Here is a 26193-nt window from a genome sequence, read left to right as displayed (position 1 = left end):
ATCTCCATTAACAACTGTAAATCCCCCACCGCTCCCCTCCCCCAAGGTGTCCCCCAAGGCTCAGTCCTTGGCCCCCTCCTCTTCATCCTCTACCTGTTCCCCCTTGGTCAATTAATCCACCGTCATGGTCTCAACTTCCACTGCTTCGCCGATGATATCCAGCTCCTCATCTCCACCAAGTCAATCTCCACCACCACACACTCTACATTGACAAACTGCATCACTGAAATAAAATCTTGGCTTCAATCAAATTTCCTCAAACTCAATTGCAACAAATCTGAAATCATCATCATTGGTCCAAAAACGCTCACCAAATCCACCCAAAACTTCATCCTCAACATTGATGGTCTCCCAGTATCCACCTCCCCTCACATCCGGAATCTTGGAATCATCTTTGATCAAACCCTCTCCTTCGACAAACACATCAAACACATCACAAAGACAGCCTTCTTCCACCTCAAAAACATTGCCCGTCTCCGTCCATCCCTCTCCTCCACAGCTGCAGAAACCCTCATCCACGCCTTCATCACCTCCCGTCTGGACTACTGCAACAGCCTCCTCTATGGCGCACCCTCAAAAATCATCAGTAAACTTCAATACATTCAAAACTCCGCTGCCCGTCTACTCACCCACACCCCGATCCGTGACCATATCACCCCCGTCCTTTACAAACTCCACTGGCTCCCCATCCCCCAGAGAATCCAGTACAAAATCCTCCTCATAACCTACAAAGCCCTCCATAACCTGGCCCCATCCTACCTGACCGACCTCCTCCACAGGCACACTCCCACCTGCACCCTCCGCTCTGCTGCTGCCAATCTCCTATCTCCCCACATCCGGACCAAACTCAGATCCTGGGGGGACAGGGCTTTCTCCATCGCTGCTCCCACCCTATGGAACTCACGACCCCAAACCGTTAGAGACTCCCCCACACTCACCACATTCAAAACATCGCTGAAGTCTCACCTGTTCAGTACTGCCTTCAACCACTGAAGGTCACCTCACCTTCTGTCTCCTTTCTCTATTCGTTTACTTATTTACTTATTTATCTATTTATTCATTTCCCTATGTTCTCTAAATCTCTGTAAAGCGTCTTTGAGTATATGAAAAGCGCTATATAAATAAAATGCATTATTATTATTATTATCTTTCCGCTGACAGGAAACTAGGCCATACTGTGCTGTGAACCTTGTAAAAGATTGCACCCATGTACAGTCTTTCCACTGACTGGACAGCACGCAACAAAAGCTTTTGACTGTACCTCGGTACACGTGACAATAAACAAAACAATAGACAACAAAGCTGCCTGTCCTGCTGAGTTACTCCAGCATTTTGTGTCGAACACCAACAAAAATCTGCTTAAATGTCAGACAGAGCAAGGAAGCCCGTCATTATTCCCATCCCCTCCCCTTTCTGCGTTCTGCAGAGACCGTTCCCTCCGTAACTCCCTGGTCCACTCGTCCCTTCCTACCCAAACCACCCCATCCCCGGGCACTTTCCCCTGCAACCGCACGAGATGCAACACCTGTCCCTTTACCACCCCCCTCAACTCCATCCAAGGACCCAAACAGTCTTTCCAGGTGAGACAGAGGTTCACCTGCACCTCCTCCAACCTCATCTATTGCATCCGCTGCTCTAGATGTCAACTTCTTTACATCGGCGAAACCAAACGCAGGCTCGGCGATCGTTTCGCTCAACACCTTCGCTCAGTCCGCCTTAACCAACCTGATCTCCCGGTGGCTGAGCACTTCAACTCCCCCTCCCACTCCCAGTCTGACCTTTCTGTCATGAGCCTCCTCCAGTGCCATAGTGAGGCCCACCGGAAATTGGAGGAACAGCACCTCATATTTCGCTTGGGCAGCTTGCAGCCCAGTGGTATGAACATTGACTTCTCCAACTTTAGATAGTTCCTCTGTCCCTCTCTTCTCCTCCTCCTTCCCAGTTCTCCCTCTATCTTCCTGTCTCCACCTATATCCTTCCTTTGTCCTGCCCCCCTGACATCAGTCTGAAGAAGGGTCTCGACCCGAAATGTCACCCATTCCTTCTCTCCTGAGATGCTGCCTGACCCGCTGAGTTACTTCAGCATTTTGTGAATAAATACCTTCGATAAATACCTTTGATTCTTACATTATTTACCTTTCAATCAGCAGCAATAATAAGAAGAATAAATCGTATACCTCATTGCTAGTGGTGAGTCCGTGTGTAGAAATCTGCTGCTATATAACTCTGTAGCCTTCACTATAAAATAATTCGTTTTGAAACGTTATAATAAATCTCAAAGAGATCATCTCGGTTTGTGAAGTAAAACACTACTTGGAAGTGGAAGATTATAATGATTGCTAATTGTATTCCAACGCAGGTTACAGCCCACAGAATTACTTACTTAGCAAAGGAGATGTCTTCATCGGAGGGACTTATCACAGCAAGGTGGGGCGGATACGAAATCAGATAACTAGGGCGCAAAAGCAGAACTGAGACAGCAAGGAAACGACCAGCTCCGCACTTTAACAGAAATTAAACCCAATTTATGAGAGAGAAGCGGGGGGAGAGCAGGGAGGGTGGAGAGGGGAGTGGGGTAAAGGGAGGGGGAGAGAGGGGACGGGGGAGGGGGAGAAGGGGGGAGTGGGCAGAGGGAGAGAGGGGAGGGGGAGAGCGGGGGAGGGGGCAGGGAGAGAGAGGGGAGGTGGGAGGAGGAGAGGGGGAGAAGGGGGAAAGGGTGGAGGGGGAGAGGGGAGATGGGGAGAGAGGGGACGGGAGAAGGAGGGAGGGGGAGAGGGGGGGAGGGGGAGAGAGGGAGGGGGGAGGGGGAAGGGGGAAGGGGGGGAAAGGTGAGTGGAGAGGGAGAGGGAGAGAGGGAGGGGAAGGGGGGAGGGGAAGGAGGGAGGGGAAGGGGAGGGGAAGAGGGGAGATGGTGAGGGGGGTGGGAGAGGGAGGGAGAGAAGGGGAGAAGAGGGGAGGTGGAGAGAATTCACAAGTTTATAAGTTCTACGAGCAGAATTAGGCCATTCGACCCATCGTCGACTCCGCAATTCAATCATGGCTGATCAATCTCTCCCTCTTTCCCATTCTCCTGCCTTCTCCCCATAACCTCTGACACCCTTACTAATCAACGTTCTCCCCCGTGACCTGCGTGGGTTTTCTCCAGGTGCTCCGGTTTCCTCCCACACTCCAAAGACGTGCAAGTTTGTTGGTTAATTGGCTTCGGTAAAATTGTAAATTGTCCCTCGTGTGTGTAGGATAGTGTTAATGTATGTGGTGATCGCTGGTCGGCGCGGACTCGATGGGCCGAAGGGCCTGTTTCCACACTGTATCTCTAAATAAACTTTTTAAAAAACTATAAGTACAATCCCCGGTTCAGTACAGAATGGACAGAAACAGCCCACTGAGTCCATGTACCAGAGTTATTCACAAAATGCTGGAGTAACTCAGCAGGTCAGGCAGCATCTCGGGAGAGAAGGAATGGGTGACGTTTCGGGTCGAGACCCTTCTTCAGACTGTACCAGAGTTGCCAGGCCAGGTCTGGGCACCGTTCCCCAGACCCAGCAGGCCTGTTGCAGCCGACACCTCCGTCCGGATTAGGGTTGCCAACTGTCCCGGGACATCCCGGAGAGTGGGCTAAATTGGTTTGTCCCGTACGGGACCGCCCTTGTCCCGTATTAGGCCCGGAGGAGTATTGTAGGCCCGGACAGTGTTGGCCCGGACAGTGTAGGCCCGGGGGTGGCACTGTAGGCCCGGACACTGTAGGCCCAGACAGTGTAGGCCCGGAGGCTGCTGTAGGCCCGGACAGTGTAGGCCCGGGGGGCACTGTAGGCCCGGACACTGTAGGCCCAGACAGTGTAGGCCCGGGGGCTGCTGTAGGCCCGGACAGTGAGGTCACGTGGGGCGCGGGGCGGTGACGTCAACTCTTGTCCCTTATTTGGGAGTTGGCAACCCTAATCCGGATCGTCCTGTGAACCGTCGTCCCTCTCCTCGCCTGGCCCCCTCCAGCCTTCGTGGCCCAGGGGGTCCTTGAGTGGGCGCGGAAGTAATGTTGTAACCTATCCCCTTGTTGATTCTGAGAATGTAAATGCACCGTGTCCACACACATACAGTGCGACACTGAAAGACGAGAGGTAGAACTGGTTCTGTGCGCAGAGACCCTTAGGAAACTGCCAGTGCTCACCACAATAGTATTTCCCGGATTAAAAGAAATAAGAGGAATGATTCAAGCAAGATAAAACGGGGGGGCTTTTCATTTTCCTTTCCTCAACTCTCACTCCTGTTTATTTCCTGAACTTATCATTTAATTAAGGATGCAAACTGTAGCCAATGATTCCCGGGATCATTCTCGTAAACCTCCTCTGGACCCTCTCCAATGCATTTAAAAGGACATTTGGACAGGGATATGGATAGGAAAAGTTTAGAAGAGTACGGGCCAAACGCAGGTAGGTGGGATTCGTGGAGACATTAGATGGATAGATAGAAAATAGGTGCAGGAGGAGGCCATTTGGCTCAGCACCGCCAATCATCATGATCATGGCTGATAATCCACAATCAGTAACCCGTGCCTGCCTTCTCCCCATATCCCTTGATTCCGCTAGCCCCTAGAGCTCTATCTTAGTCAGTGTAATAGACAATAGACAATAGGTGCAGGAGGAAGCCATTCGGCCCTTTGAGCCAGCACCGCCATTCAATGTGATCATGGCTGATCATTCTCAATCAGTACCCCGTTCCTGCCTTCTCCCCATACCCCCTGACTCCGCTATCCTTAAGAGCTCTATCTAGTCAGAGACAGTGTACGTTGGTTGGCGTTGGGGAGAGTAGGGCCAGAAGGGCCTTTGCTTCCATGCTGTACGACTCAACGACCCTCCTGTAATAGATTCCCAGTGTCCAGATTCCTGGTGGGGAACCAGCCTAGTAGGTCTGGTATCGGTCAACATGGACCTTACAAGCACCAGAACGACTAGCTTCTACAAAGCATAATCTACACTATGTTTGAGTGAAGCAGAATTGCAAACTCTAAAATTACTAGAGCATCTACTACAAAAGCTCAGTCAAGTAAAACCTGAGATTTTCTTCTACTTTGGTGTTTCCAAAGGTTAGACAGTATTTCTTCCAGCCGTGCAGTACCGGCAGTGCCGTTCCATGGGATTTATCTGCTGAGGTTAATGACTAAATGGTGATATTAGACAATAGACAATAGGTGCAGGAGGAGGCCATTCGACCCTTCGAGCCAGCACCACCATTCAATGTGATAATGGCTGATCATTCTCAATCAGTACCCCGTTCCTGCCTTCTCCCCATACCCCCTGACTCCGCTATCCTTAAGAGCTCTATCTAGCTCTCTCTTGAATGCATTCAGAGAATTGGCCTCCACTGCCTTCTGAGGCAGAGAATTCCACAGATTCACAACTCTCTGACTGAAAAAGTTTTTCCTCATCTCAGTTCTAAATGGCCTACCCCTTATTCTTAAACTGTGGCCCCTTGTTCTGGACTCCCCCAACATTGGGAACATGTTTCCTGCCTCTAACGTGTCCAACCCCTTAATAATCTTATAGGTTTCGATAAGATCTCCTCTCATCCTTCTAAATTCCAGTGTATACAATAGACAATAGACAATAGACAATAGGTACAGGAGTAGGCCATTCAGCCCTTCGAGCCAGCACTGCCATTCAATGCGATCATGGCTGATCACTCTCAATCAGTACCCCCGTTCCTGCCTTCTCCCCATACCCCCTCACTCCGCTATCCTTAACAAGCCTAGTCGCTCCAGTCTTTCAACATATGACAGTCCCGCCATTCCGGGAATTACATAACATAACATAACAACACTTTATTGTCACTCGGCACAACACCGAGCGAAATTTCAGCAGTCACACAAAATACAGCAAAAAGAAAAGAACACAGGACACCCGACCCCAACACAAACATCCATCACAGTGACTCCAAACACCCCCTCACTGTGATGGAGGCAACAAAAACTTCCCCTCTCTTCCCCCCGCACCCACGGACAGGCAGCTCGACCCCTACCGAGGCAAACGACACGCACAGCCCCCGCAAGGGGATGGAAGGCCCCCCGGCCGAGCCGCCCCGGGCACCGAAACGTCCCGCGGCCGCACCGGGCGATGTTAAGTCCAACGGCCGAGCCGCACCGGGCACTGAAACGTCCCGCGGCCGAACAGCGCTGACGATGTTAAGTCCAGCGGCCAAGCCGCACCGGGCACTGAAACGTCCCGCGGCCACACCGGGCGATGTTAAGTCCAGCGGCCAAGCCGCACCGGGCATTGAAACGTCCCGCGGCCGAGCCGCACCGGGCACTGAAACGTCCCGCGGCCACACCGGGCACTGAAACGTCCCGCGGCCACACCGGGCGATGTTAAGTCCAGCGGCCAAGCCGCACCGGGCACTGAAACGTCCCGCGGCCACACCGGGCGATGTTAAGTCCAGCGGCCGAGCCGCACCGGGCACTGAAACGTCCCGCGGCCGCACCGGGCGATGTTAAGTCCAGCGGCCGAGCCGCACCGGGCACTGAAACGTCCCGCGGCCGAGCTGCGCCGGCAATGTTAAGGCCCGCAGCCGAGCCGCACCGGGCACTGAAACGTCCCGCAGCCGAGCTGCGCCGGCAATGTTAAGGCCCGCAGCCGAGCCGCACCGGGCACTGAAACGTCCCGCAGCCGAGCTGCGCCGGCAATGTTAAGGCCCGCAGCCGAGCCGCGCCCCGGGGAAGAGACCTAATAAAATAAAGGTTTCCCCCCGCCCCACCCCCCCACCCCACCCCACCCCACACCCCCACCACACACCCCCACCACACATACACAGCCAAAAACAGAAACAAAAACCATCCCAACACCGACACAAACCTAGTAAACCTACACTGCACACCCTCAATAGCCAGATCTCATTGTACGTCCCCTGTTCCTAACTTGACACCATTCAGATAATACTCTGCCTTCCTATTCTTACCACCAAAGTGAATAACCTCACACTTATTCACATTAAACCGAATCTGCCATGCATTCGCCCACTCACACAACCTGTCCAAGTCACCCTGCAACCTCATAGCATCTTCCTCACAGTTCACACTACCACCCAGCTTTGTATCATCTGCAAATTTGCTAATGGTACTTTTAATCCCTTCATCCAAGTCAAATCCCTTCATTTTGTGCTGCTTGGTCCTCCTGCTGTGCTGTTGACAGGTTGGCGGCCAGTTGCCATGGTTGCTGAGAGGGGAATGGTGCACCGGGAGAGGGGGGGGGGGGGGGTGGGTTGGTATAATGCCGCGTGGGGTTGATCATGAAATTGAAGTGCTTGTCTGTGCGCGACAGCCGGTGAACTAACTGCTGCCAAAAAGATGCACTGTGAAATTTGTTTAGTTTAGTTTAGTTGAGCGACACAGCGCGGAAACAGGCCCTTCGGCCCACCGGGACCGCGCCAACACTAACACTATCCTACGCACCCTAGGGACAATTTTTACATTTACCAAGCCAATTAACCTACATGCCTGTACGTGTTTGGAGTGTGGGAGGAGACCTTGAAGACAGAAGCAGGTGAATTTACTATGGGGAACAAGGAAATGGCAGACGAGTTGAACCGGTACTTTGGATCAGTCTTCCCTAAGGAAGATACAAACAATCTCCCAGATGTTCTAGTGGCCAGAGATCCTAGGGTGACGGTGGAACTGAAGGAAATTCACATTAGGCAGGAATTGGTGTTGGGTAGATTGATGGGACTAGCTGATAAATCCCCAGGGCCTGATGGTCTGCATCCCAGGGTACAAACGACGTCGGGAGGAAGAGGAAGGAGATACTGCAACGTGAGTTTAGAGAGTTGGGAAGATGACTGAGAAGTAGGACGTCGAGGGTGGTTGTCTCTGGACTGTTACCTGTACCTCGTGCTGGTGAGGGCAGGAACAGAGAGATCGGGGATATGAATGTATGGCTGAGGGGCTGGTGCAGGGAGCAGTGATTTAGATTTCTAGACCACTGGGATCTCTTCTGGGGTAGGGGTGACCTGTACAAAAGGGACGGGTTACACCTTAACAGTAGGGGGACCAACATTCTGGCAGGCAGGTTTGCTAGTGCGACACATGTGGCTTTAAATAATTAGTGGGGGGGGGAGGGGTTGACAAATTGGGAATATGAAGATGGAGTTAAAGGGGAAGCGAATACAGGAGAAATTGCAAAGAACTCTCGAATAAATGGGAAGGGAAGTTCTGGATGGGATAAGAGAGTAAGGTCAGGGCCAATTGTGACCGGTGTGAGAGGGGAGGTGAATACGGAAATTAAAGTGTTGTATTTAAATGCGCGAAGTATGAAAAATAAAGTGGATGAGCTTGAGGCTCAGTTAGACATTGGCAAGTATGATGTTGTGGGAATCACAGAGACCTGGCTACAAGAGGACCAGGGCTGGGAACTGAATATTCAGGGGTACACAACGTATAGAAAAGACAGACAGGTGGGCAGAGGGGGTGGGGTCGCTCTGTTGGTGAGGAATGATATTCATTCCCTTGCAAGGGGGGACATAGAATCGGGAGATGTAGAATCAGTATGGGTAGAAATGAGGAATTGTAAGGGTAAGAAGACCCTAATGGGAGTTATCTACAGGCCCCCAAACAGTAGCCTCGACATAGGGTGCAAGTTGAATCAAGAGCTAAAATTGGCATGTCGCGAAGGTAATGCTACGGTGGTTATGGTGTAACCATCTACCCATCTACAAGAGTTCAGTTCGGTTTAGTGAAAAGCTTTAGTTGATTTTATGAAGGTATACACTAGTCCCACCTGCCTGTGTTTGGCCCAAATCCCTCTAAACGTGCGGCACGGTGGCGCAGCGGTAGAGTTGCTGCCTTACAGCGAATGCAGCGCTGGAGACTCAGGTTCGATCCTGACTACGGGCGCCGTCTGTACGGAGTTTGTACGTTCTCCCCGTGACCTGCGTGGGTTTTCTCCGAGATCTTCGGTTTCCTCCCACACTCCAAAGACGTACAGGTTTGTAGGTTAATTGACTGGGCAAATGTAAAAATTGTCCCTAGTGTGTGTTGGATAGTGTTAATGTGCGGGGATCGCTGGGCGGCGTGGACTCGGTGGGCCGAAGGGCCTGTTTCCAAGCTGTATCTCTAAATCTAAAAAAATCTAAATCTAAAAAAAAAAAAACTATCCGAAAGTAGAAACCATAGAAAATAGGTGCAGGAGGAGGCCATTCGGCCCTTCGAGCCTGTACGCACCGCCATTCATTGTGGTTATGGCTGATCGTCCACAATCAGTAACCCGTGCCTGCCTTCTCCCCATATCCCTTGATTCCGCTAGCCCCTAGAGCTCTATCTAACTCTCTTTTAAATTCATCCAGTGATTCGGCCTCCACTGCCCTCTGTGGCAGAGAATTCCACAAATTCACAACTCTCTGGGTGAAAAAGTTTCTTCTCACCTCAGTTTTAAATGGCCTCCCCTTTATTCTTAGACAGTGGGCCCTGGTTCCTATTCATGTACCTGTTTAAATGTTTCTTAAACGACAAAATGTGAACAATAACATTGACGTTTTCACCATAAAATGTGATCTTTAAACAATAAAGTGTCCCCGTGATGCTGCCAGGGTGTTGTTAAAAGGCCACACTGTTGTCCCTCAGGTATGGAACTCTGACTCTCCCCAAGGTCTGACCTCAACGTGATCCCAGGACACTGCTCTTGAGTCCGTGCAGAAAACAAAGTGCTGGAGATACTCAGCGGGTCAGTTCATAAGATCATAATTGATAGGAGCAGAATCAGGCCATTCGGCCCATCATGTCTACTCCCTCATTCAATCATGGCGGATCTATATTTCCGTCTCAAACCCATTCTCCCGCCTTCTCCCCATGACACCCGCACTAATCGAGAACCTATCAATCTCTGCCTAAAAAATATCCACTGAACTGGCCTCCACAGCTTTCTGTGGCAATGAATTCAACAGATTCACCACCCTATATGTTATCCACCAGGAGGGTTGCCAACTATCTCACTCCCAAATAAGGGACAAAAGGTGACGTCACCGCCCCCGCGCCCACCCAGCTCCACCTATGGCAGCCACTCGGGCCCGAGAGGCGGGTTGCTACGCAACCTCCATTAGGCGGAGCTCGGACCCCCGGGCCTACACTGTCGGGGCCTACAGCATCCGGGCCTACAGAATCGGGGCCTACAGCATCGGGGCCTACAGTGTCCAGGCCTACAGCATCGGGGCCTACAGCATCGGGGCCTACAGTGTCCAGGCCTACAGCATCGGGGCCTACAGCGTCCGGGCCTACAGCGTCCGGACCTACAGTGTCCGGGCCTACGGTGTCCAGGCCTACAGCATCGGGCCTACAGAATCGGGGCCTACAGAATCGGGGGCCTACAGCATCGAGGCCTACAGGGTCCGGGCCTACAGCGTCCGGGCCTACAGCGTCCGGGCCTACAGCGTCCGGGCCTACAGCGTCCGGGCCTACAGCGTCCGGGCCTACAGCGTCCGGGCCTACAGCGTCCGGGCCTACAGCGTCCGGGGCCTACAGCGCCCCCCAGGCCTAATACGAGACAAGGGCGGTCCTGTGTGGGACAAACCAATTTAGCCCAAAATACGGGATATCCCGGCTAATACGAGACGGTTGGCAAGCTATCCACCACCTTACATGTACTGAACTCCTTTTCTTTTGTTGTTGTTTATTACGGGTTTTACAGGCTGCTATATTTACATATCTGTTGTGATGCTACAAGAAGGAACTTCATGTTCTGTTTCGGGACACGAGACTGTAAAACACTCTTGACATTCCAACACTGGCAGGCTTGGTGTTCCTGCTCATTACTCTTCAACAGCTCTCACCAGCTCCATCCCCTCCCCCAGCTCCATCTGTCCACTGTCCTTCACCCCTCCTCAATCCTCTAATCACCCTCTGGCTTCAGTCTCAACACTCCCCCGCTCTGTGTTGGCCATCTCCCCTCTCTTCTCCCCTCTCCCGTTGGGCAAGAGGTGTAGAAGTGTGAAAACACACACCTCCAGATTCAGGGACAGTTTCATCCCGGCTGTTATCAGGCAACTGAACCATTCTACGAGCAACGAGAAAGCTGTCCTGAACTTCTACTTACCTCATTGGTGACCCGCGGACTATTTTTGAGCGGACTTTACCGGACCTTATTTTGAACAAAACGCTTTATTTGCGTTATCTATATAATAAACCTCTTGTTTGTTTGTTTGTTTGTTCCTGAACGCCAGCCAAAACGGTACACGGTAGCGCAACAATTTTAGGCCCACCTTACTCACCGTCGTCCCTTTGGTGCTAATGGAAGAAGTTTCATTGAAATCGGTGTTATATTTTTTAAGTTATTCACATTTTAAAGTTTAAATCTATCTCCTAGGGGTGGAGGGGGGTAGGGAGGGGGGAGGGGAAGGGGAGAGGGGAAGAGGGAGGGAGGGGAAGGGGAAAGGGGAGGGGAAGGGGGGAGGGGAAGGGGATGAGGGGAAGGGAATCAGGAGGGAGGGAGGGGGAGGAGGGAGGGAGGGGGAGGAGGGAGGGAGAGGGAAGAAGAATGGAGGGGGAAGGGGGGAGGGGAGGGGGAGGATGGGGAGGGAGGGGGAGGAGGGAGGGGGAGGAAGAAGGGAGGGGGGAAAGGGGGAGGTGAGGGGGGAGGATGGGGAGGGAGAGGGGGCGGGAGGTGGTGCTTCACCAATGCAGGAGAGATTTGGGCCCAACGGGTCCACGTGGTCTATTCCCTTTAACACTGTGGATGCCTCGATTGTCATCATGTATTGTCTTTCCGGCCGGTACGGTGGCGCAGCGGTAGAGTTGGTGCCTCACAGCGCCAGAGACCCGGGTTCGATCCCGACTACGGGTGCTGTCTGTACGGAGCTTGTATGTTTTCCCCGTGACCTGCGTGGGTTTTCTCCGAGATCTTCAGTTTCCTCCCACACTCCAAAGACGTGCAGGTTTGCAGGTTAATTGGCTTGGTTATACATGTAAAATTGTCCCCAGTGTGTTTAGGGTAGTGTTTATGTGCGGGGATCGCTGATTGGTGCGGACTCGATGGGCCAAAGGGACTGTTTCCGTGCTGTTGAGTTGAATATAGGAGCAAAGAGGTGAGGAGTTGAGTATAGGAGCAAAGAGGTCCTTCTGCAGTTGTACAGGGCCCTAGTGAGACCGCACCTGGAGTACTGTGTGCAGTTTTGGTCTCCAAATTTGAGGAAGGATATTCTTGCTATTGAGGGAGTGCAGCGTAGGTTTACTAGGTTAATTCCCGGAATGGTGGGACTATCATATGTTGAAAGACTGGAGCGACTAGGCTTGTATACACTGGAATTTAGAAGGATGAGGGGAGATCTTATCGAAACGTATAAGATTATTAAGGGGTTGGACACGTTAGAGGCAGGAAACATGTTCCCAATGTTGGGGGAGTCCAGAATAAGGGGCCACTGTTTAAAAATAAGGGGTAGGCCATTTAGAACGGAGATGAGGAAAAACTTTTTCAGTCAGAGAGTTGTGAATCTGTGGAATTCTCTGCCTCAGAAGGCAGTAGAGGCCAATTCTCTGAATGCATTCAAGAGAGAGCTAGATAGAGCTCTTAAGGATAGCGGAGCCAGGGGGTATGGGGAGAAGGCAGGAATGGGGTACTGATTGAGAATGATCAGCCATGATCACATTGAATGGTGGTGCTGGCTCGCCGAATGGCCTCCTCCTGCACCTATTGTCTATTGTCTATTGTCTATTGTATCCCAAACTAGATGCTTGGTGCACGTGACAATAAAGTAAACTGAACACAAACTCATCCGGATGCAGGGTTTCGACCCAAATGGTCAACAATTCCTTCCCCCCTCCCTCCACAGACGCTGCTCATCCCACTGACTGTTTGTTGTTGCAGCTTCCAGCATCTGCAGTCTCCGTTGGTTGATTCTTTACTGCCCAATAAATCCAACATACCTGACAGGGAAATACACAAAACACTGCAGCGGGTCAGGCAGCATCTCTGGAGAACATGGATAGGTGACGTTTCAGGTCAGGGCCCTTTTGCAGTCTCACCTCTATCCCCCTCATCTGCATCCACCTATCACTCACCATGCGTTGCCCTGCCCCTCTTCTCATCCAACCCTCGTTCAGTCTGAAAAAGTCTCATCCAACCCAAAATGTCACTTACCCATGTTCTAGAAACATAGAAAATAGGTGCAGGAGTAGGCCATTCGGCCCTTCGAGCCTGCACCGCCATTCAATATGATCATGGCTGATCATCCAGCTCAGTAACCCGTACCTGCCTTCTCTCCATACCCCCTGATCCCTTTAGCCACAAGGGCCACATCTAACTCCCTCTTAAATATAGCCAATGAACTGGCCTCAACTACCTTCTGTGGCAGAGAATTCCACAGACTCACCACTCTCTGTGTGAAGAAATGTTTTCTCATCTCGGTCCTAAAAGACTTCCCCCTTATCCTTAAGCTGTGACCCCTTGTTCTGGACTTCCCCAACATCGGGAACAATCTTCCCGCATCTAGCCTCTCCAACCCCTTAAGAATTTTATATGTTTAAATAAGATCCCCCCTCAGTCTTCTAAATTCCAGCGAGTACAAGCCGAGTCTATCCAGTCTTTCTTCATATGAAAGTCCTGCCATCCCAGGGATCAATCTGGTGAACCTTCTCTGTACTCCCTCTAAGGCTAGAATGTCTTTCCTCAGATTAGGAGACCAAAACTGTACGCAATACTCCAGAGATGGTGAAAATCGATGCAGAATGCTGGAGTAATTCAGCAGGCACTATATACCAAATAAATTGTGTATTCAACTTAATGATGTACATCAGGACAGCACGAGAGAGAATAATTTTATCTAAACTCATCTCATGGGCAAATGATTAGATCCATCACCCATTCAATGCACCATCCATTGCCTTTCCTTTTTTTACAATTTCAAGTTAGAACTTAAAATGAGGTAAAGATATAAAAAAGGTAAACAATCTGATCCAGTCAGCTTCCTGTTGGAAATAGCTGATTTTTCTCTTTTTTTTCTCTCTCTCTCTCTCTCCCCCTCTCTCCCCCTCTCCCTCCCTCCCCCTCCCACTCCCCCTCCCCCTCCCTCTCCCTCTCCCCCTCCCCCTCCCTCTCCCTCTCCCCCTCCCTCTCCCTCTCCCTCTCCCTCTCCCTCTCCCTCTCCCTCTCCCTCTCCCTCTCCCTCTCCCTCTCCCTCTCCCTCTCCCTCTCCCTCTCCCTCTCCCCCTCCCTCTCCCTCTCCCTCTCCCTCTCCCCCTCCCTCTCCCTCTCCTTCTCCCTCTCCCCCTCCCCCTCCCTCTCCCTCTCCCTCTCCCTCTCCCCCTCCCCCTCCCTCTCCCTCTCCCTCTCCTTCTCCCTCTCTCTGTAATTACAGAAATTAGCCCCAGAGAAAAAATAATAATCTCGCAGTTCGCCGGAACATGTGACAATTTCGAAAGGGAAGAAAACACACAGAGAGCAGACGTGGAGAAGTTTTATATAGAATGAATTGTAAATGAGAAACAAGGGGAGCATGGTGACCCGGCGGTAGAGTTGCTGCCTCACAGCGCCAGAAACCCACCTGACTAACGGGTGCTGTCTTTACGGATTTCTCCCTGTCACCACGTAGGTTTTCTCCGGGTGCTCCGGTTTCCTCCCACTCTCCAAACACGTGCGGGTTTGTAGGTTAATTGGCTTCGGTGAAATTGTGAATTGTCCCTAGTGTGTGCAGGATAGTGTTAATGTGCGGGGATCGCTGGTCTGCACGGACTTGGTGGGCCGAAGGGCCTGTTTCCGCGCTGTATCTCTAAACTAAACTAAAACTAAAGTTAAGTAGACCTTTTACTCCATCATCAAATGAAGTTGAAACTTCCCGATGTTGGGGAAGTCCAGAACAAGGGGTCACAGTTTAAGGATAAGGGGGAAGTCTTTTAGGACCGAGATGAGAATGTTTTTCTTCACACAGAGAGTGGTGAATCTGTGGAATTCTCTGCCACAGAAGGTATTTGAGGCCAGTTCATTGGCTATATTTAAGAGGGAGTTAGATGTGGCCCTTGTGGCTAAAGGGATCAGGGGGTATGGAGAGAAGGCAGGTACGGGATATTGAGTTGGATAATCAGCCATGATCATATTGATTCCTGGGAATAATGCAGAGGTTGCAGGATCAATTTATCCCAAAGAGGTGGAAAGACTCTAAGGGGAGTAAGAGACACCTGTGGCTGACGAGGGAAGTCAAGGACAGCATAAAAATTAAGGAGAGGAAGTATAACATAGCAAAGAGAAGTGGGAAGACAGAGGATTGGGACTCTTTTAAAGAGCAACAAAAGTTAACTAAAAAGGCAATACGGGGAGAAAAGATGAGGTACGAGGGTAAACTAGCCAATAATATAAAGGAGGATAGCAAAAGTTTTTTTAGGTACGTGAAGAGGAAAACAATAGTCAAGGCAAATGTGGGTCCCTTGAAGACAGAAGCAGGGGAATTTATTATGGGGAACAAAGAAATGGCAGACGAGTTAAACCGTTACTTTGGATCTGTCTTTACTGAGGAAGATACACACAATCTCCCAAATGTTCTAGGGGCCGGAGAACCTAGGGTGATGGAGGAACTGAAGAAAATCCACATTAGGCAGGAAATGGTTTTGGGTAGACTGATGGGACTGAAGGCTGATAAATCCCCAGGGCCTGATGGTCTGCATCCCAGGGTACTTAAGGAGGTGGCTCTAGAAATAGTGGAAGCATTGGAGATCATTTTTCAATGTTCTATAGATTCAGGATCAGTTCCTGTGGATTGGAGGATAGCAAATGTTATCCCACTTTTTAAGAAAGGAGGGAGAGAGAAAACGGGTAATTATAGACCAGTTAGTCTGACATCAGTGGTGGGGAAGATGCTGGAGTCAATTATAAAAGACGAAATTGCTGAGCATTTGGATAGCGGTAACAGGATCATTCCGAGTCAGCATGGTTTTTACGAAGGGGAAATCATGCTTGACAAATCTACTGGAATTTTTTGAGGATGTAACTAGGAAAATTGACAGGGGAGAGTCAGTGGATGTGGTGTACCTCGACTTTCAGAAAGCCTTCGACAAGGTCCCACATAGGAGATTAGTGGGCAAAATTAGAGCACATGGTATTGGGGGTAGGGTACTGACATGGATAGAAAATTGGTTGACAGACAGAAAGCAAAGAGTGGGGATAAATGGGTTCCTTTCGGAATGGCAGGCAGTGACCAGTGGGGTACCGCAGGTTCGGTGCTGGGACCCCAGCTATTTACGATATACATTAATGAAGGGATTAAAAGTACCATTAGCAAATTTGCAGATGATACTGAGCTGGGGGGTAGTGTGAATTGTGTGGAAGATGCAATAAGGCTGCAGGGTGACTTGGACAGATTGTGTGAGTGGGCGGATACATGGCAGATGCAGTTTAATGCAGATAAGTGTGAGGTTATTCACTTTGGAAGTAAGAATAGAAAGGCAGATTATTATCTGAATGGTGTCAAGTTAGGAAGAGGGGATGTTCAACGAGATCTGGGTGTCCTAGTGCATCAGTCACTGAAAGGAAGCACGCAGGTACAGCAGGCAGTGAAGAAAGCCAATGGAATGTTGGCCTTCATAACAAGAGGAGTTGAGCATAGGAGCAAAGAAGTCCTTCTACAGTTGTACCGGGCCCTGGTGAGACCGCACCTGGAGTACTATGTGCAGTTTTGGTCTCCAAATTTGAGGAAGGATATTCTTGCTATTGAGGGCGTGCAGCGTAGGTTCACTAGGTTAATTCCCGGAATGGCGGGACTGTCGTATGTTGAAAGGCTGGAGCAATTAGGCTTGTATACACTGGAATTTAGAAGGATGAGGGGGGATCTTATTGAAACATATAAGATAATTAGGGGATTGGACACATTAGAGGCAGGAAACATGTTCCCAATTTTGGGGAAGTCCAGAACAAGGGGCCACAGTTTAAGAATAAGGGGTAGGCCATTTAGAACGGAGATGAGGAAGAACTTTTTCAGTCAGACAGTGGTGAAGGTGAGGAATTCTCTGCCTCAGAAGGCAGTGGAGGCCAGTTCGTTGGACGCTTTCAAGAGAGAGCTGGATAGAGCTCTTAAGGATAGCGGAGTGAGGGGGTATGGGGAGAAGGCAGGAACGGGGTACTGATTGAGAGTGATCAGCCATGATCGCATTGACGCATTGAATGGCGGTGCTGGCTCGATGGGCTGAATGGCCTACTCCTGCACCTATTGTCTATTGTCTATTGTCTATTGAATGCGGTGCAGGCTCGAAGGGCCGAATGGCCTACTCTTGCACCTATTTTCTATGTTTCTATGTTTCTACATTCCTCACAAGAGCAAATTTTTACTCGTCTTTCATTTTGCCAGGATTGTTTTGATAAGTCTTAGTTTAGAGATACAGCGTGGAAAAAGGCCCTTCGGCCCACCGAGTCTGCACAGACCAGCGGTCCCCGCACATTAACACCATCCTACACACACTAGGGACAATTTTTACATTTGCCCAGCCAATTAACCTACATACCTGTACGTCTTTGGAGTGTGGGAGGAAACCGAAGATCTCGGAGAAAACCCACGCAGGTCACGGGGAGAACGTACAAACTCCGTACAGACAGCACCCATAGTCGGGATCGAACCCGGGTCTCCGGCGCTGTAAGGCAGCAACTCTACTGCTGTGGTAGAGGTAAATACCGATCAGCAAAAACACTGTGACCTAATGAGCCAAAACATTATGACCACCTGCCTAATATGCTGTTGGTCCTCCGTGTGCAGCCCCATACGCAGCAGGGTGTGATGCACTGTTTATTGTGACATTCCTCCCGTGACCACCATTAAAGTTTTCTGTGACTTGTGCCACAGTGGACCTTCTGTCGGTTCGGACCAGATGGGATAGCCTTCGTTACCCTCGTGCATCGATGAGCCTTGGGCGCCCAACACCCTGTCTGTCGCCGGTTTGTGGTTTGTCCCTCCTCGGACCACTGTCGGTCGGTACTCACCACTGCTGACCGGGAGCACCCCACAAGCCTTGCCGTTTCAGAGATGCTCTGACCCAGTCGTCTGGCCATAACAATTTGGCCCTTGTCAAAGTCACTCCTGCCCATTTCTCCTGCATTCAACACATCCACTTCAAGAACTGACTGTTCACTTGCTGCCTAATATATCCCACCCCTTGACAGGTGCCATTGTAACGAGATAATCAGTGTTACTCACTTCGCCTGTCAGTGGCCGTAATGTTTTGGCTGATGGGTGTAGATGTTATAACTCTGCTCAATTCAAATAGATCTACTCAACTCAATTCAAACTCTACTCAAACAGACAGCACTATCTCCACAAACGACAACGCAGTGACCAGGCTGTTTCGCCACCATGCAGTCCCTTTTAAAAATTAGTTTAAAACATTAATGTTCTAAAGCAACACTAATGTCGCTAAAAATGTTCTTAGCCCAGCGCGCGCACACAAACATTATCTTCATTTAAGGTTTCCCAAGCAGGTCAAAGCAGTATCGTCCACCTTACCTCCAAAAGTGAAAGGCATGTAGCGGGCTACATGGACTACATGGGCTCGTGGGAGTTGGACTCAAACTTCTTGGTGTCAGGCTGAAAGTCAAAATGTCACATCTAATCAGAAAACTGACTGCGCTTCACATCGTGCATGCCACAGCGGCCAATAGACGAGAACACAAAAAGGTTGCAGTAATTGACATTGTTATAAATAATCTCCTTGCCGAGAAATGCTAAGGAAATTGCAGCAGACAGCCTATGCTTATAGAGTGATACAGCGTGGAAACAGGCCCTTCGGCCCAACTTGCCAACATGTCCCATCTACCCTAGTCCCACCTGCCCGCATGTGGCCCGTATCCCTCCAAACCTGTCCTATCCATGTACCTGTCTAATTCACAAAATGTTGGAGTTACTCAGCAGGTCAGACAGCATCTCAGGAGAGAGGGAATGGGTGACGTTTCGGGACGAGACCTTTCTTCAGACTGAAGTACCCCTCTATAAGATCACCCCTCATCCTCCTGCACTGCAGGGAATAGAGTCCCAGTCTGCTCAACCTCTCTCTATGAGAAACATAGACGATAGGTGCAGGAGTAGGACATTTGTCCCTTCGAGCCAGCACCGCCATTCGATGTGATCATGGCTGCTCATTTAAAATCAGTACCCCGTTCCTGCTTTTTCCCCATATCCCTTGATTCCTTTAGCCCTAAGAGCTAAATCGCTCTCTTGAAAACATCCAGTGAATTGGCCTCCACTGCCTTCTGTGGCAGAGAATTCCACAGATTCACAACACTGGGTGAATTTTTTTTTCCTCATCTCAGTCCTAAATGGCCCACCCCATATTCTTAAACTGTGACCCCTGGATCTGGACTCCCCCAACATTGGGAACATTTTTCATGCATCTAGCCTGTCCAATCCTTTAAGAATGTTACATGTTTCTATAAGATCCCCTGTAAGAGCTAAATCTAACTCCCTCTTGAAAACATCACTGCTCTCTTGAAAAGATATTGCTCAGGCCCTCGAGTCCTGGCAACATCCACGTAAATCTTCGCTGCACTCTTTCCAGCTTGACAACATCTTTCCTTATTTAAGCACATGCCTTTCCCCCTCGGGGCCTGGAACTGTGTCCTCACCTCGCTATGACCTTGCTCTAACTCTTTGCCTGAGCCTCTGTTTATCTTGTTCAACTCCTCCCTTTCCCTTCAACACTCTGCAGTTTAGAAGGTTGAGGGGGGATAGGGGTGCCAACTATCTCACTCCCAAATACGGGACAAGGTGACGTCACTGCCCCGCGCCCCACGTGACCTCACCCAGCCAGCGGCCGCGTGCTCGAGAGGGGGTTGCTAAGCAACCTCCATTAGGCAACGCCCGGGCCTCCGGACCTAGACTGTCCGGAGCTAAAATGTCGGAAACCGAGCGTGTCGGGACCTAAACTGTCGGAATCTACAGTGTCGGGGCCTACAGTGTCCGGCCTACATTGCTCCCCGGGCCTAATACGGGACAAGGGCGGTCCCATACGGGACAAACCAACTTAGCCCACATAAGGGACAGTTGGCAACCCTACCTTCAACACTCTGCAGTTTAGAAGGTTTAGGGGGGACCTCATTGAAACTTACATTATAATGAAAGGCATGGATAGAGTTGATGTGGAGAGGATGTTTCCACTGGTGGGAGAGTCTAGGACCAGAGGGCACAGCCTCAGAATTAAAGGGCGCTATTTTAGAAAGGAGGTGAGGAGGAACTTCTTTAGTCAGAGGGTGGTTAATCTGTGGAAGTCATTGCCACTGAGGGCTGTGAAGGGCCAAGTCAGCGGATATTTTTTGGACAGATTCTGAAGGTTAGAATGGGTGTCAAGGGTTATGGGGAGAAGGCAGGAAAATGGGATTAGGAGGCAGAGATCAGACATGATTGAATGGCGGAATGGACTCAATGGGCCGAATGGCTTAATTCTACTCCTATAACTTGTGAACTCTGACCCGACATGCCCTCTTCCCCCAGCGTCTCCATTCCATAGAACTGCAGTGTGGTGCAGCGGTAGAGTTGCTGCCTTACAGCGCTTACAGCGCCGGAGACCCGGGTTCGATCCGAATCCCTTGATTCCTTTAGCCACAAGAGCTAAATCTAACTCTTGAAAACATCCAGTGAATCGGCCTCCACTGCCTTCTGTGGCAGAGAATTCCACAGATTCACAACTCTCTGGGTGAAAAGGTTTTTCTTCATCTCAGTCCTAAATGGCCTACCCCTTATTCTTAAACTGTGGCCCCTTGTTCTGGACTCCCCCAACATTGGGAACATGTTTCCTGCCTCTAACATGTCCAATCCTCTTAATTTACATCGGCGAAACCAAGTACAGGCTCGGCGATCGCTTCGCTGAACACCTGCGCTCGGTCCGCATTAACCAAACTGATCTCCCGGTGGCCGAGCACTTCAACTCCCCCTCCCATTCCCAGTCTGACCTTTCTGTCATGGGCCTCCTCCAGTGCCATAGTGAGGCCCACCAGAAATTGGAGGAACAGCACCTCATATTTCGCCTGGGCAGTGGTATGAACATTGACTTCTCCAACTTTAGATAGTTCCTCTGTCCCTCCCTTCCCCTCCTCCTTCCCAGATCTCCCTCTATCTTCCTGTCTCCACCTATATCCTTCCTTTGTCCCGCCCCCCCCCCCCTGACATCAGTCTGGAGAAGGGTCTCGACCCGAAACGTCACCCATTCCTTCTCTCCTGAGATGCTGCCTGACCTGCTGAGTTACTCCAGCATTTTGTGAATAAATCCCCTCATTCTTAAACTGTGACCCCTGGTTCTGGACTCCCCCAACATCGGGAACATTTTTCCTGCATCTAGACTGTCCAATCCTTTAAGGATTTTATGTTGCACATGCAGGCAGAGGTGCTTAATTTAACTTGGCATCAGGTATGCCTGGAAATTATGGGACAAAGGGGCCTGTGCCTGAACTGCACTGTTCTATGACTTCTAGGGCATGAAGAGCTATCAGAAACACATTAAAAAAGTATCTAATCTGTCTCTTTGTGCCTTCCTGGGATGGCAGGACTTTCATATGAAGAAAGACTGGATAGACTCGGCTTGTACTCGCTGGAATTTAGAAGATTGAGGGGGGGATTTCTATGTTTCTACATCAATAAGCAGGGAAGAGACGTGTATGGATCACATGCAGGCAGGTCTTTGGATACAGTGTAGAAACAGGCCTTGCGACCCGCCGAGCCTGTGCCGACCGGCGATCACCTGCAAACTAGCACTATGCTACACACGAGGGAGACTTTAGAGAAACCTGTCCGTCTTTGGAATGTGGGAGGAAACCGGAGCACCCGGAGAAAACCCACGCAGTCACAGGGAGAACGTACAAACTCCGTACAGACAGCACCCGTAGTCAGGATGGAACCCAGGTCTCCGGCGCTATAAGGCAACAACTCTACCGCTGCACCCCTGGGCTGCCCCAGAAGTAATTGGTTTAAGAAGATAACTGCAGATGCTGGTACAAATCGAAAGTTTTTATTCAAAAAATGCTTGAGTAACTCAGCAGGTCAGGCAGCATCTCGGGAGAGAAGGAATGAGTGACGTTTCGGGTCGAGACCCTTCTTCAGATTGGTTTAATTTGGCATCTTGTTCGACATAAGGCTTGTTTCTGTGCTGCACTGTTCTATATTCACGTAATACGTTCTAACATTTAACATTATTATGTAAAGGTTTTGCAACTGTAATTCTAGATCTTTTTTTACAGTTTTGTAGGTTAATTGCTTTGGTATAATTGTAAATCGTCCCTAGTGTATGTAGCACAGTGTTAATGTGCGGGTTAGTCTTAATTGGCGCGGACTAAGTGGGCCGAAGGGCCTGTTTCCGCGCTGTATCTCTGAACTAAATTAAAAACTGACGAGGAGGATTGCCAGTTTACAGATTAAGATGTGATTAGACACATTAAACATTTATCAAAATGTCTCCCTTCCCTATTTAAGAAAGCTTCAAGTCAGACTCAGGCAGAACAGAAGCTTTTTTCCAACGATTGTGCTTTGAATTATTCCTGAAAAATGAAAGTAACCAGACCTTTTAATGATTATTTTCACAACTCATAATTGGGTGCCCGCTTCGCCCGCAGAACGTGCAAGATGAAGGTACTGGGAAAGGTGTGTGGGAGCTAGGAAAATTGACATCATCCGTATAATGAACCCAAAGCAGCACTGATTAACTAAGGTAGGCAATACACTGACATAGACAATAGACAATAGGTGCAGGAGGAGGCCATTCGGCCCTTCGAGCCAGCACCGCCATTCAATGTGATCATGGCTGATCATTCTCAATCAGTACCCCGTTCCTGCCTTCTCCCCATACCCCCTGACTCCACTATCCTTAAGAGCTCTATCTAGCTCTCTCTTGAATGCATTCAGAGAATTGGCCTCCACTGCCTTCTGAGGCAGAGAATTCCACAGATTCACAACTCTCTGACTGAAAAAGTTTTTCCTCATCTCAGTTCTAAATGGCCTACCCCTTATTCTTAAACAGTGGCCCCTGGTTCTGGACTCCCTCAACATTGGGAACATGTTTCCTGCCTCTAACGTGTCCAAGCCCTTAATAATCTTATACGTTTCGATAAGATCTCCATAATCTTATATGTTTCGATAAGATCACCTGTAATTAGTTAAACTAATTAAAGCTAATTATTTCAGGATGAGATTATATTTAACAATTTTGTTCCTGGTTCAAGCAATTATTTAATTACTTTTGATGTCCTAGCAGGTACTATCGCAATGGTTTAAGGCACAATTGGACAGGTAGGTGTCTTGGACAGTTTTGGAGAGACATGGGCCAAAGGCAGGCAGGTGGGACTAGTGTAGGTGGGGCATGTTGGTCGGTGTGGGCAAGTTGGGCCCAGGGGGCCTGTTTCCATGCTGTGTGACTCTATGAATCAGGGAAATCCAAACATAAGCACTGCATCAGAGAAAATGTCAAATATTATGGATTGTCTTCATATTGTGCTTTGCATATGAACTGGTCAAATGTCGGGAGAATGGGATGAATTGCACAATGTACACTTTAGGATTGCCAACTGTCCCGCATTAGCCAGGACATCCCATATTTTGGGCTACTTTGGCTTGTCCTGTACGGGACCGTCCCTTGTCCTGTATTAGGCTCTGGTGGCACTGCAGGCCCGGACGCTGTAGGCCCGGACATTGTAGTAGGAAAAAAACTGCAGATGCTGGTTAAAATCCGTGCCTACCTTCCGGACAGTGTAGATACGCACAGTCTAAGCCCGGAGGCCCCAGGAGCCGCCTAACGGAGGTTGCGTAGCAACCCGCCTTCCGGCCCGGGTGGCCGCTGGCTGGGTGGGGCACGGGGCGGTGACGTCACCTTGTCCCGTATTTGGGAGTGCTATAGTTGGCACCCCTAGTATACGTTGACCTGAGCAAACTGCTAACAACATCACAATATGAAGACAATCAATTTGCAAGAACACCAATGAATTATCCCGAGCGGTTTGCCAGATCAACGTTGCTTAAAATCTGTATTTCAGTGTAATAATGCTCTACGTTTATCAAATACTGACGGGATAGATTGCCCAATCTATTCACGAGAAATGGATCACCCCACTGACCTCGATTCATTTTTCACCATGATAGTTTAGTTGAGAGATACAGTGTGGAAACAGGCCCTTCGGCCCATCGAGTCTACACCGCCCAGCGATCCCTGCACGGTAGCGCAGCGGTAGAGTTTCTGCTTTACAGCGAATGCAGCGCCGGAGACTCAGGTTCGATCCTGACTACGGGTGCTGCACTGTAAGGAGTTTGTACGTTCTCCCCGTGACCTGCGTGGGTTTTCTCCGAGGTCTTCGGTTTCCTCCCACACTCCAAAGACGTACAGGTATGTAGGTTAATTGGCTGGGTAAAATGTAAAAATTGTCCCTAGTGGGTGTAGGATAGTGTTAATGTACGGGGATCGCTGGGCGGCACGGACTTGGAGGGCCGAAAAAGGCCTGTTTCCGGCTGTATATATATGATATGATATGATACACACACTAGGGACAATTAACATTTATACCAAGCCAATTAACCTACAAACCTGTACGTCTTTGGAGCGTGGGAAGAAAACAAAGATCTCGGAAACATAGAAAATAGGTGCAGGGGTAGACCATTCAATATGATCATGGCTGATCATCCAAAATCAGCACCCCTGCATTCCTGCTTTCTCCCCATAATCCCTTGATTCTGTTAGCCCCAATCTAACTCCCTCTGAAACACATCCAGTGAATTGGCCTTCTGTGGCAGAGAATTCCACAGATTCACAAATCTCTGGGTGAAAAAGTTTTTCCTCATCTCGGTCCTAAATGGCCTACCCCTTATTCTTAAACTGTGGCCCCTGGTTCTGTGGTAACCGTGGTACAAACAGTTAGGATCGAATCCCGGTCTCTGGCGCTGTAAGGCAGCAACTCTACCGCTGCACCTCTCGAGTAAGATGGGTCACATTTCTGTTCAACCTTCATGTTCCTTTTTCCTGATTTAAACATTGATTGAAGTTAAAAACTGACTCTGGGTTCCAGTCTGGGTGCCCTACATTTTATAGATTGAAAAGTATATAATTTACTGCTAAAATACCTGGATAAATACATACAATGGACCTTTGTGGGCCCCACCTTTCCTCAAAACATCTGACTGACTTTGATTTGTTCTATTCACGCCTTCCATTCATTTGTCGTTTGCACCTTTTCATATTTCTGGGTTCCCTCTCCCCTGACTCTCAGTCTGCAGATGATCTCGACCTGAAACATCACCTGTTCCTAAGACGGGCACAAAATGCTGGAGTAACTCAGCGGGACAGGCAGCACCTCTGGAGAGAAAGGAATGGGTGACGTTTCGGGTCGAGACCCTTCTTCAGACTGAGAGTCGGGGGGAGGGAGACGTAGAGATATGGAAGGGTTAGGTGTGAAAACGACAGATCAAAGTGGACGGTGATCAAGGGAAAATGTAAGATGGTCCATTGGTGGCTGAGGGGAAGATGACAACGGGGCATACAATCAGTAAAATGAATCAGTGAAACTAGTCGGAGAACCAGGATGGGGGTGGGATGGAGAGAGAGAGAGAGGGAAAGCAAGGGTTACTTGAAGTTAGAGAACCTATTCCTATTCTCCACAGATGCTGCCTGACCCGCTGAGTTACTCCAGCATTTTGTGTCTCCCTGCCAGCATCTGCAGTTCCTTCCTGCACTAAATGCAAGAGGGGTCAGGCTGTCAAATGTACAGCTCTGCTGAGACACTGGCGTGCTGCGTTATTACACAGTCAGAGGATGGTTCCCCTCTGGGCAGCGAGTTCCCATTTTAACCAGGCTAACTAGGTCACCGCTTCCCCTAAGGGTTAGGAAGAAAATCAGTCCAATACCTCGACCCTAGGGTATCTTCTGGATTCTGTAGCAACTGCTTTCCCAGTTGCATTCGGTGCAAATCTGTAACCCCCCCCCCCCCAGTCGACAACATCCCCTCTCTCTCCCCCCGTCCCTCTCCCACTCTCGCCATCATGCCAGTTACCAGTCTCTCTGTCATCCTGGCGAGTTTCATTGTTTGTATCCATGCGTTATCACCTAGCCCACAGCCAACAATCGATCATTGTGGGCTCCACCTTCCCTTGATCATCACTGCTGCCTTTGATCTGTCTCCTCTTGTATACCTTTCAATCATTTAGAAACATAGAAAATAGGTGCAGGAGGAGGCCATTCGGCCCTTCGAGCCAGCACCGCCATTCATTGTGATCATGGCTGATCGTTCACAATCC

The 26193-nt window shown here is 49.7% G+C and overlaps 1 protein-coding gene across 9 annotated transcripts in view; it reads right to left on the bottom strand.

Moving 5' to 3' along the window:
• Positions 1–26193, bottom strand: part of LOC144592204 (microtubule-associated serine/threonine-protein kinase 4-like) — a 344807-nt gene that overhangs the window by 188434 nt on the left and 130180 nt on the right. For 4 of the 9 annotated variants that reach the window (XM_078396716.1, XM_078396719.1, XM_078396717.1 and 1 more), the window contains exon 2: positions 18442–18522. The exons of the other annotated variants lie outside the window; for them this stretch is intronic. In XM_078396716.1, coding sequence (XP_078252842.1) covers positions 18442–18522 — 81 coding nt within the window. The remainder of the gene's footprint in view (positions 1–18441; positions 18523–26193) is intronic. 9 annotated transcript variants of the gene reach the window in all.

The sequence above is a fragment of the Rhinoraja longicauda genome, chromosome 3 (assembly GCF_053455715.1).
Source record: "Rhinoraja longicauda isolate Sanriku21f chromosome 3, sRhiLon1.1, whole genome shotgun sequence".
Taxonomy (NCBI): Eukaryota; Metazoa; Chordata; class Chondrichthyes; order Rajiformes; family Arhynchobatidae; genus Rhinoraja; species Rhinoraja longicauda.
This window is presented reverse-complemented; position numbering and strand designations above follow the sequence as displayed.